The sequence below is a fragment of the Oncorhynchus clarkii genome, chromosome 3 (assembly GCF_045791955.1).
Source record: "Oncorhynchus clarkii lewisi isolate Uvic-CL-2024 chromosome 3, UVic_Ocla_1.0, whole genome shotgun sequence".
NCBI classification, from domain to species: domain Eukaryota; kingdom Metazoa; phylum Chordata; class Actinopteri; order Salmoniformes; family Salmonidae; genus Oncorhynchus; species Oncorhynchus clarkii.
In genome coordinates this window covers 60,463,657-60,475,376 of record NC_092149.1, presented here as the reverse complement: position 1 = coordinate 60,475,376, position 11,720 = coordinate 60,463,657, and the positions used below count along the sequence as shown (strand labels likewise).

At 46.0% G+C, this 11,720-nt stretch overlaps 1 protein-coding gene across 2 annotated transcripts; it reads right to left on the bottom strand.

The window, feature by feature from the left end:
• Positions 1-3,997: 3,997 nt before the first annotated feature.
• LOC139400267 (dnaJ homolog subfamily B member 11-like) lies at positions 3,998-10,330 on the bottom strand. 2 transcript variants are annotated; one of them, XR_011632467.1, is made up of 11 exons: positions 10,156-10,330; positions 9,451-9,607; positions 8,567-8,664; positions 8,182-8,317; positions 7,915-8,057; positions 7,705-7,787; positions 7,565-7,622; positions 7,147-7,258; positions 6,431-6,590; positions 4,497-6,140; positions 3,998-4,371 (listed from the first exon to the last, which is right to left on the bottom strand). XR_011632467.1 is itself a non-coding variant. In XM_071145245.1 (10 exons), exons 1-10 carry the CDS (start codon positions 10,227-10,229, stop codon positions 6,076-6,078), a joined length of 1,086 nt encoding a protein of 361 aa, XP_071001346.1. In that variant the 5' UTR covers positions 10,230-10,330; the 3' UTR covers positions 3,998-6,075. The 2 variants fall into 2 exon arrangements, 1 of the variants encoding a protein (XP_071001346.1); XM_071145245.1 differs by having other exon boundaries at positions 3,998-6,140.
• Positions 10,331-11,720: the final 1,390 nt, after the last annotated feature.

Below are 11,720 nucleotides of genomic sequence, written 5' to 3'. Positions count from 1 at the left end.
CCTACCCCAGGCCAGGTTGATCTCTCTGCTCCCATGCCTGGGTGCTCCTGCCTTCAGCCACAGGCCATGCAGAGCAGAGGCTCTGTTTGAGGCCCCTGCCTGTCCAGCGTCAGTCTAAGTGTCTCTGACAGCCCACCGCACAGTATTAACTATGATCTGCCACCACAGGGCCGGGCACCGCCGAGCCAAGGACCCAGAGAGAGGCTCCCTCCACTAGCTAGCTCCCTAACAAAGACTGCTTTGACCCAGCACCCTCAAGGCCCACACTAATATATATATTTACAGCATTTCATATGCACATATAGTATAGTTTCAAAAAATTATCTAATATGGCCCCATTCATATGGACCGGGCCCCGGGTCCTGCCTGATGTTTAGAAGTGTCCTGGAGGGAATCTTAATACACAAAGCCTTCAAAACCTTGATAGTGATGGGTAAAAGTTGAGGGAAGAAGACAGGCTATGTATTGGCTGAGTGCAAAACCGTACAGTTAAATGAATTCAGTTTGATCATTTGAGTGATTATGCCTAAGAAAGGGATTCCTTGCGATCCGTGATCCTTAGGACATCCCTATCCCATTGAAGTTTAAATTTAAAATGGTTAAGTTAAGGGTTAAGGTTAGGTAAGGGTTAGGGTAGGGGTTAAGGTGAAGGACATCCCAAGGATCCCAAATAGCACTACCAATGCTATTTCATCCAGATAGGTGGTCCATACCACTGTTTATCCTCTACAGGCCCTAGAGAGACTGCCTCTTCTCCGCTGCCTTGGTAGTTGCTACGCTTTCCTGAGGATGTGGGGAGACTATGAGAGAGACCCAGCAACGGTCCCTTCAAAGGAATAAATGGGTCATTAGACTACAAAATTGGGACAGAAAAAAATAAATGTTTGAGGGGGGATTGGAAGGATAGACAAAGTTACAGTACTTGACTGAAATAGGTTCCGCTACTCATTTTGGCTGCCTTGACTGTTTATATTTAGGTGCAGGAGCTCCGCAATACTTTCGATCTAATATTCTGTAAGAGGAACAGGAGCTGAAGCAGTAGAACATTTGAGGTGCCGGTACTCAGTTCCGGTGAGCTCCTGACCAAGTCAAGCACTGCAAAGATACTGTACATAATGACAGCTGACTATGTTTAGCCCAAAGCATTTCGATAAACAGCAGCTCTTCCTTCAGTATCAGAAGTGCTTAGTCGCTGAATGTAAAAAACCTAAAGCCACTTTTCCTGCCCGCATTTCCCATAATTACAGCCCCACAATTCACTGTTGAATAGTTGAGGTTTTTCCCTTTGAGGTGACTGGCTTTTATATAGCAACACGACAAACACAGTGAAGCTACGGCCGTCCCCAGCCGTGTTCAAAGCTACAGTGGGAAGAGCAGAGGACACGGCTGACATGCATTATTCCTTACAAAAGCTGCCTTTTGTTTGCTTTATGCTTTAGGTCCCACAAATTGTAGGCTTTGTCCGTCACCATTTCTTTTTCGGGTGCCCTTTTTTCCTCTTCACCCCCCCCCCCCCCCCCATTCGAGACACATGTTGGTGCGGCATTGATATCCGCACAGATGAAACGTCTGTCGCTGAGCTCATCCCTGCTATTGCTCTGTGTGTAGGTGGGATTGGGATGGGGGGGGGTGATTCTTTTCCAGGCATAATAAGTCAGAATTGTTCCCTGTGACAATGGATTCCATATTAAGACAGACAAACAGATGTTCTAAATGTTTGTGCCAGTACAACTTCTGCACTTGTTATTTAAAGGGAATGAAGATACAAAAACATCCGTGTAAAACATTTCAAGTGTTATTTATTTTGTTTCTATTCCCTCTGAAATAAAGACTAGTAAATCTCTCCCAGGGTGTTGAAAGTGAAAATAAAGAGGAATTCCAAAAAGTTCAGACATTTAGTGCATGCCATCATTTTTGGTTACTATTTCTACCATTCTGGGCCAATATCCTCCACACTCTTAAATCCCAGGCCAGTGAACACACAAATCCTACTAAACCCCAGTCCCTCACAGGATCAGGCTCCATTAACTGAGTCACTACAGGTCAACACAGCCACTGCCTTTGCTCTCCGCTTCCCTGGATCGTGGATTGTGCAATTAGACATCATAGCATGTGCTCCTCTTAACCCCGGGGCTACACTTAGAGAGTCATTACTCTCAGTAATGTCAAGTGTGATCCCTGCGCTTATCTGCACCAACTCACTGTAGTGGTTGGACTGACAGGTCCAGGGGCGGTACGTCAGCCCATCAGAGGCAATGCTCCCCTCTTGTGCCTCAGAGGGGTAGTTCACCATTCCAAAATCAATGTTTGTCAATCCACATTCCTAAATGAATAGGAAAGGTGGTAACTATCTAAAACAATGAACATAGACAGTGCCATTCATCTGGGTTTCAGGCTTATATATGTATGTAGCTGTATCTATTGTGGGACTGACCAATAGACTACCTGAAACTTTGAGGTTTGCAAAATGTGATGTTGGAGTGAATTATCACTTTAATTCCAGTAACAATAGGTGAAGATGCATAACCTCTGTTGGGGATCTTCCTATGCAGCCAGAGCCATATTAAATACATGGCTCTGTACGTAGCATGAGAGGTAAAACACAGAGCCTTTATACACCCTAATCACCAACCACCCCTGCTTGTTGGGTCTCATCCAGAGTGATAATGACTAAGGGATGTGTGGTGGGATGTGGAGGGAACTCCCAATATACCACAGCCCTGCTATCTCTGTGGGAGTTCATGATACATACAGACTGCACACAGATACACAATTTTGCAGTTTGGACAACAAGTGATAATTGTAAGATAAATGTTTTAAATAAAAGCTATATCCCCATTATAAACCTGATAGATATATTGAGTAATCAGTTTGGGGGAAGCTGTGAGGAATGCACCTCCACACACACACATACACACAGACCTCCCATGTATTCACACACACAAATACACAAACATGTATGCTTGTGGACAGACGCGCATATTACCACACTATAAATTCACCATACCGAAATGATTTGTGCGGACATCCTCTGCCGCACCCTAGCAGGCTCCCTGACATCCTTCTGCCCCCCCCCCCCCCCCACACACACACACACACAGGCGAAGTAGAGGGGAAAAAGGGCAGAGAGGAAGAATAGGGAGGTAGGTCTGGTATGGAGACAAAGTGACGCGGTTGAGAATGACTATACGTCCCAAATGGCACCTTATACATAGTGTACTACTTTTGACTAGAGCCCTATGGACCCTGGTCAAAACTAGTGCACTATACAGGGAATAGGGTTCCATTTGGGATGAAACCTGAGTCAGTCGGCCCCTTGCGTTTAGGAGAGCAGCAACAGACAGTCAGTAAGTGGAACCAGCTCAGTCACAGAGGTCAGATTAAGATACAGAGTGGAGGAGTGAGTAAGAGGGGTTAACAGTGACGGACGGACGGACCGACCAAACACACACACACACACACACACACACACACACACACACACACACACACACACACACACACCACTACAGCCCTGTGATGTCACTAATTAAGTCAGACAATCACTGCAGTAAAACCATAGTCAATGCTAGGGAAGGAAGTCCAACAGTCAAACAATCATCCACTGATCACTAACAATACTTCATCCTCAAAGCCAATGCCATAATAGACATGTTAATGCAGTCACATGACAAAGGTGTCTATGATGTGTAGAGGTCTTGCCTAGAGAGATAGAGTGGCCCAGGGGAGGTTACGGCCATCCTGAAGGAGTGGTGACAGCAGACACCCTTTGCAGCCATTCTTTACACTTGCTGCCCTCTACCGGTCACACATTGGGACTACAGCGAGTGCCCTTGACTGACATGCAAGATAGAGATGTCAATAAGGTGGACAGTGGTGCTCCAGCCAGGCAAGACAGTATAGGCACACACACAGTATAAAATCTCTCACACCCTTGACAATTGAATACTGAAAATTCACTCCAATTTTGTTTAAAGCATAAAGTAACCTTTATGTAAGGTTATTTGACCAAGTAATTATTTATTATAAACTTTTAATTGAAAAGTACATTTTCCCTCCTGTACTATAGCACATCCCATTATTCACAGTAGTCTCTTTCAGTCAGGAGGAGCAGTCCAAAGAACACAGGGCTGAAATGGCACCCTATGCCCTTTAAAAGTGCACAACTTCTGACCAGAACCCTATGGGAGCAGGTCAAAAAGTAACACACTACTTAGGGAAAAGTGTGCCATTTCAGACACACTCAGTCTGAGAGGAGAGGCAGAGCAAGAGGGGTGGATAGTGGTGGGAGGCAGAGCAAGAGGGGTGGCTGGTGGTGGGAGGCAGAGCAAGAGGGGTGGCTGGTGGTGGGAGGCAGAGCAAGAGGGGTGGCTGGTGGTGGGAGGCAGAGCAAGAGGGGTGGCTGGTGGTGGGAGGCAGAGCAAGAGGGGTGGCTGGTGGTGGGAGGCAGAGCAAGAGGGGTGGCTGGTGGTGGGAGGCAGAGCAAGAGGGGTGGCTGGTGGTGGGAGGCAGAGCAAGAGGGGTGGATGGTGGTGGGAGGCAGAGCAAGAGGGGTGGATGGTGGTGGGAGGCAGAGCAAGAGGGGTGGATGGTGGTGGGAGGCAGAGCAAGAGGGGTGGATGGTGGTGGGAGGCAGAGCAAGAGGGGTGGATGGTGGTGGGAGGCAGAGCAAGAGGGGTGGATGGTGGTGGGAGGCAGAGCAAGAGGGGTGGATGGTGGTGGGAGGCAGAGCAAGAGGGGTGGATGGTGGTGGGAGGCAGAGCAAGAGGGGTGGATGGTGGTGGGAGGCAGAGCAAGAGGGGTGGATGGTGGTGGGAGGCAGAGCAAGAGGGTGGATGGTGGTGGGAGGCAGAGCAAGAGGGGTGGATGGTGGTGGGAGGCAGAGCAAGAGGGTGGATGGTGGTGGGAGGCAGAGCAAGAGGGCGGATGGTGGTGGGAGGCAGAGCAAGAGGGCTGGATGGTGGTGGGAGGCAGAGCAAGAGGGCTGGATGGTGGTGGGAGGCAGTGCAAGAGGGTGGATGGTGGTGGGAGGCAGAGCAAGAGGGTGGATGGTGGTGGGAGGCAGAGCAAGAGGGTGGATGGTGGTGGGAGGCAGAGCAAGAGGGGTGGATGGTGGTGGGAGGCAGAGCAAGAGGGTGGATGGTGGTGGGAGGCAGAGCAAGAGGGGTGGATGGTGGTGGGAGGCAGAGCAAGAGGGTGGATGGTGGTGGGAGGCAGAGCAAGAGGGTGGATGGTGGTGGGAGGCAGAGCAAGAGGGTGGATGGTGGTGGGAGGCAGAGCAAGCTGGAGATGGAGTCTCCAGACGAGGATGATATCCTTGTCACCCTAACGAGGAGGCAGCTAGGTAGCTCCAGAAGTACACTCAAAGTGGCCTTTCTTTCAGCAGACAGAATGCTCACTCATAACCCTACACCACAAAGAATACATCTAAACATCATCTAATTCAACAAAAGCAAAAAACTAAAAATGTTGTTTGTTCTTTCCTATTTACAAAGTGTTTTGACCGAATCTTTTAAGGTGTCGGAGGGGATAAAATCCCTCAAGGTTAAATGAAACGACCTAGTACAGTACCACATACATAAAACTGTTATCAGAACAGGGAGGGTGATAGTATTCCAGTCTTGCTGATGTCCATGAGAAGTTGTTGACTCCAGAGTCCTTTGATTCCAGGAAAGCTCCTCTTCTAGAGCTCAGTCAGGTGTGATGGGTTTAACATTGGAAATGGGAGCTTTCATGATCCAAGATGTATGAGTGGTTGACAATTAGTTGACATTAAAAAGGTATGTTGACTTGAAGATCCAAACTCTCCAAATTGAAGCAAATAAGTCATCTGCAATTTGAGGGGGAATTAAGGTGGCAGTAAAATAATTTCTGGGACAAATACAGCATTAAATATAACCAGGACTTCTTTAAAAAAAAATAACATCAAGCCACCTTCAGAATATTAAAAAATAAAACAAATCAACCCATCCTGAGAACAATCAAAAAATAAATACACCCCTAAGCGTGCTCCTTTGTTTGTGTGTGTGTTTTTTTGTGTGGCGCAGAACTCAGTCCAGACTGTCTTTTGGTGTGTCAGTATCCCTGTAGTCCATTGTAAACCTTCTGTACTGACAATTGTTTCAGAATCCCTCTCACTCCTGAGAACAACAAAAGGCACAATTTAAAGTACTAACCATTGTGATCATAATTATTACATGTTTCAGAATCATTCATCGCCGACAAGTTAATCAGTAGTTTCATTGTCTTCGTGTCCTGCGCCTCTCAGTCTTTGTGTACATTGTTGATATGCCTAATCTTTATGGAAGAACAAGACCCCATACCTGACATGTAACATGCAGTTGACCTTTTACTGATAGCATCAATGTCGACTCAAGTCTAATAGATCATTACAAAACCCTTTCCGCATGTTGATCAACTTCCTCCTTACCCTCTTTCTGATTGTCATCCAGCTGTGTCTGTGGGAACTCGATGTCAAACGAGACAATGAGAGATCCACGGATGTTGTTGTTGTCAAAATTTGGCAGGCCTTCTCCCTTCTTCCACAGCCGGGCACCAGGCTTGGTGATCTTGTCCCTCTCAATGTGAACCTGCCACAGGGGCAGTCACAAGTCAATGTTGTTATTGATTCAAAGATGTGTCAATTTTGGACCAATCATTCCAAACCCAGATAAAACCTACTCTGGACAGAAAGCATGCTCAATGGAGAATATCCATTGGAAGTTATTTTTAGTCCAGGAATAAGCTTCATTTGGGTCGGGGAAACTTGGCCATTACATTTGATTACATGTTGGAAAAACAGTTCATGTGTATTCCCGAGTGGCGCAGCGGTCTAAGGCACAGCATCTCAGTGCTAGAGGCATCACTACAGACAGTTCGAATCCAAGCTGTATCGCAACCGGCCGTGATTGGCAGTAGTATAGGGCGCCGCACAATTGGCCCAGCGTCGTCCGGGTTTGGCTGTCATTGTAAATAAGAATGTGTTCAACCAACTTGCCTAGGTAAATAAAATAAATTCTTGGTCTCCACTGGGAATCTTGTTTTTGGTCCTGATTAAACATGTAGAATCGACCACAGACAGTTGGCCTGAGTTGGGGGAAAACTACCCAATGCATCACTGATAGTTAGTAGGCTGTAGTTACACACCGTATGTCCATCGAGGTGTGTGATGTCCATCTCAAAGCCAACCAGAGCCTCTACCAGAGAGATTGTGACGTTAGTGTACAGGTCATCTCCTCGACGCTCAAACACTGGATGTCTGGAAGCACACACAATCATTGTTCAATAAAACGGCTTCAACTGACAACATATTACTGTGCAATAGAAACAGGCTAACAGAGTGAGAGAATGCATTTGCATAAAGCAAGCATACAAATAGATAAACAGAAGGGCCAAGACACAGACAATGCAAGTAGAGTACATTCCAAAAATCTTTACATAACATCAATGTACTCACTTGACAGTTTGATCTGTACTGAAAAAGGGATAGGACTCAGAAGGATAGATCAGCCTCGTCAGAATCATTATATAATATCTGAAATAAGGAAATGCATGCTGCTCTTACTTCATAACTTTGATGCGGAAGCGTAGATCCCCTGGCTCGCCGTCGATGTGAGGTTCACCTGTAAAATGTATTATTATTTATATACAATGACTTTACCCTTGTTTACCCATGTTATCCTGATGGTTGAGTAAGTAGCTTGCCTTCTCCAATGAAAGGGTACTCCATCTCATCTCTCACTCCCTGTTCAATCTCCACCTCCAAAGTTCTCTCCTCATTCACCAGCCTGGGATCATTGAGAGAGACAAATCCTAACCATTATGATGAGACTATTTTCTTTATTACTGAGCATGTAAAGAAAGACACCATTGTCTCCTGCGTTATCAATCTCAGCCAATAGTACAGTGACTCACTTTATATTGGGGCACTCGTCACACACTACTTCCTGGGTCATCTGGAAGCGTCCAGGTCCGAGCTGCGTCGTCCTCATTTCCTGTCTGCAGTTGCATTTCCTTTTCCCAGGTGCCTCTTTGGCTACAGGCTTGTTGCGCACAACCTGGGCGGTGCATATAGATGTTATGATGAGAATGGTAGGTATGTGTTGGACTAGGGTAGGACTGGTGAAGCACATCAATCCTATACAATATATATCACAGACCACCATCAGTGATTAATAGTACCTCTACAAAGTTCCCAGAGTACACTTCTTCGAGTGTGACCTCCAGGTCTAGTACTATGTCATTTCCTCTGGGAATGTTCCTGTCCTGTTGTCCTTGCCTGTTACCTCCAAACATGAAGCCAAAGTCCCCGAAGAAACTGTAAGAGGTGATTGTTGATGAGAGAACAGTGATGCCGAAGGCATTCTTTGATTCTTAAAACCTCACATGCTTAGGCCTACAATTGGGTATGTATGGCTTGTAACTGGAATACAGATGTCATTATTTTACCACACACTAGTGCCTAGTAGTATAAATGAATGGAACGCTCATTAGGTATTGTTGAGCAGAGGTATATGTATTAATGTGTGACTCCATACAGTATATTATGGTAATTAGGTAAACCTACCTGGAGAAGATATCATTGTGAGAACCATGGTGACCCTCTTTCAGACCATCCTCTCCGTATGCATCATACTGCTTCCTCTTCTCATCATCTGAAAGCACCTACAAACAGCACAACACCAGGGACTAACTCATTTAAGTCACAAAATAAAGGGTTTCATTGAATGTGTGAATTTGCAACATTGTATAAACTTTAATTGCAAACTCTTAATATCACATAAAAAAAATACCTAAATAGCTCATCATGCAATTGTCCTAATTTGAACCCTTTCAATTTTGTTATCGGATTTGTGGTCACTCATAATGCCATTGGTGCACATCATAGAAGCGGTCACTGAGCAGGTCCGCGTGCTCCACGTCGTGTTTTCATGAGAGCAAGCGGACCACAATATGAGCCAATCAGAGGCAGCCACACGGTCTTCTTGGCCAATCAAAAGGCTTATGTCGTTTCCATAGACACTCGCCTTGGTTAAGGGATACAGTATTTTCAACTTAACTTACGTTACCCGCGCAGGCATCTTTTTACGCCTGCTACATTAGGTTACCAACAACAACCAAATAGGTTGCTTCAGTTTCCTACAAAATACGTTTGTATCGGTGCCTCGAGCGCTTCAGCAAATGAAATATAACGAAAACCCTAATATACACCCTGGTTAAATTAGAATTATTAAAATATTATTGGGAGAGAAGCAATAAAACGCTTTGCGTTCTCATAAAACTCAACTAAGTTGCCGTTCATATTTTGTAAATATCTTAATGACATGAGCATTGTTTCCGAAGCCACAAATCAGACACCATTATTATACTGGTAAAACAAAAAAGGGCCATTCAACACATTGGAAGATAAATGATATATGATGCAGGCAAACACAGCGGGTAATTTCCTACCTCATAGGCTGACCCCAGGTCTGCGAATTTGTCAGCAGCAGTAGGATCATCGGGGTTTCTGTCAGGGTGAAGCTGGAGAGCCAGCTTTCTGTAAGCCTTCTTGATGTCCCTCACAGATGCCGACTTGCTCACCCCCAAGATCTTGTAGAAATCTCGCCTGTAGAGAAAGGTGAACATGCGAGGGGAATTTAGTTACAGACTCTTGTAGATACAGTATTTCCCCTTCATAATAGGGACAGGTGGAGTAGGGTTCGCAAACGTGTCGTTTATCTATAATAATCTTTGCTTGTGTCTTGTATTTATGAAGTTTAAAAAAAATCGAAAATGGGGTTCACCCAGAGTGATTCAGATTGATATCAATAACTCATTTGAGAGTACAAAGCCAGCGGGAAAGCTAGCCCACTCTTCCCTAAGATGGCATTCATCATTCCCTTGAATAGTATGACTCAGCCGATACACGATACTGGAAACAAAGAATCAGGCAAGGGTGATGTTGATTACCCTTTCGGACAATTATTTATTTAGCGTGTTGTTGAGATTGCTTCTTTTACCCCTCCAGCTAGTAGCGAGCTAGCCATATTACACATGGAGAATGGGGTTCAAAAGTGTAGACCAATCACAATGAAACATGTGTACCAGTTAGCGACACCGCGTTTAACCGTTGCAGAAGCGGTGTGTACGGATAATATAGAAACATGTACTTACCCTGCAAGCACTGCCGCAACAAAATACAGGACAAGACAGCAAACACTGCCCAGATTCATCCCTTTAACGGCCATAGATCCCAGTTTCTTCAAGAAACCAACAGAACAACCCGGCTTTTTGATGTTGGCTTCCTTCTGTCACTAGTTCTCTTCCTTCTGTCAAATCAGAACCGCCCACGTGAAACCCAGAAGTCCCGCCTCTCATCCTAAAGCCCGCCCACCCTTAAAGGCGCTGCATAGTCAATCTGCTGTCTGCATTGGCCATGCAGCATTTACAGTGTTACGGTCTCTGGGCATTCATACTGTACTTCCTGCGCTTCGTAGAGCAACGCAGAGCTGTTGTGGAGGAAGTAATCAAGGAAGTGAGGTTATGTTTATACAGGACCTCCCGCCCCCATCTATCGTCCACCAATAATGACAATGCGGAGCTATATAGCACTATATGGACCCCTCCGCATTGTTATTGAGCCCTCCACATTGTTACAACATTTGGGAGGCGCAAGGCGATGCGGTACAGAGCTCGATTAGGCCTCTGCATGAATCCAGACGCTCTGCAATTCCGTCACACCCTCCGGCCACATTTCTGATCGAGCATAAATTGGCTTTTAGCTACAGCAACAAAAGCCGGTGTAAACTTTTGCTATATCTTTGCAATAGCATTTTTAGTGGATGAATGTAGGATGTACATCGTTTTTCAGCAATATCCCCCAAAATCGATAAATATTCTCCCTTTCTGTCTGATTGAGAAAGAAGAGCGCAATTGCAGCCTGCAATTCCTGCATGTGGGCATCACAGGAGGTTGGTGGCACCTTAATTGGGAAGAACGGGCTCATGGTAATGACTGGAGCAGGCTCAGTGGAATAGTATCAAATACGTCAAACACATGGTTTCCATTCCATTTGCTCTGTTCCGGCCATTATTACAAGCCATTCTTCCCTCAGCTGCCTCCACTGGTGGGCATTCCAGCATCTGCAGGAACCACTCTTTATACTTCTATTGGTAAATGTTTTAATTAGGACAGGCAGGAGTGATCCTGGGGTCAGTAGGGGGCTAGCTAGCCGTACACCGGTAGACAGTGTCTTTCGCCCCCGCCTGTCAGGCACTTTTCCCGCAGTGCTATTAATGACGGCAATCGGTACACCGCAGGCGAGGGCGACACAGTTAACTAGTTACCTAGCACACTGTCGCCCTAGCCTCCTGTCTGCTATGCTAGTGAGAGGCGGGGACAACCGGTAGACAGTGTCCCCCGCGCCCTCCCTGTTGGGCACGGTTTTCTCCAATACACAGCAGGCGGGAATGACACTGTGTGCTAGCTAGTTAACTAACACACAGTGTCGCTAACTAGCATGTTAGCTAGCACATGGTTTCACCCCAGCCTTCCGCCTGCTGTGCTAGCGGGGGCGACCGGTAGACAGTGTCCTTCGCCCCTGCATATCGGGGACTGTTATCCCGCAGTTCTGTTAACAATGGTGAGGGCAGGCGACGCTCCCGCTAGGACTGCGATAGTCAGGGGCAAAATAAATCTGTTAATAAAAGTATTGTCTGCCACAGTGGACTATAAAAATA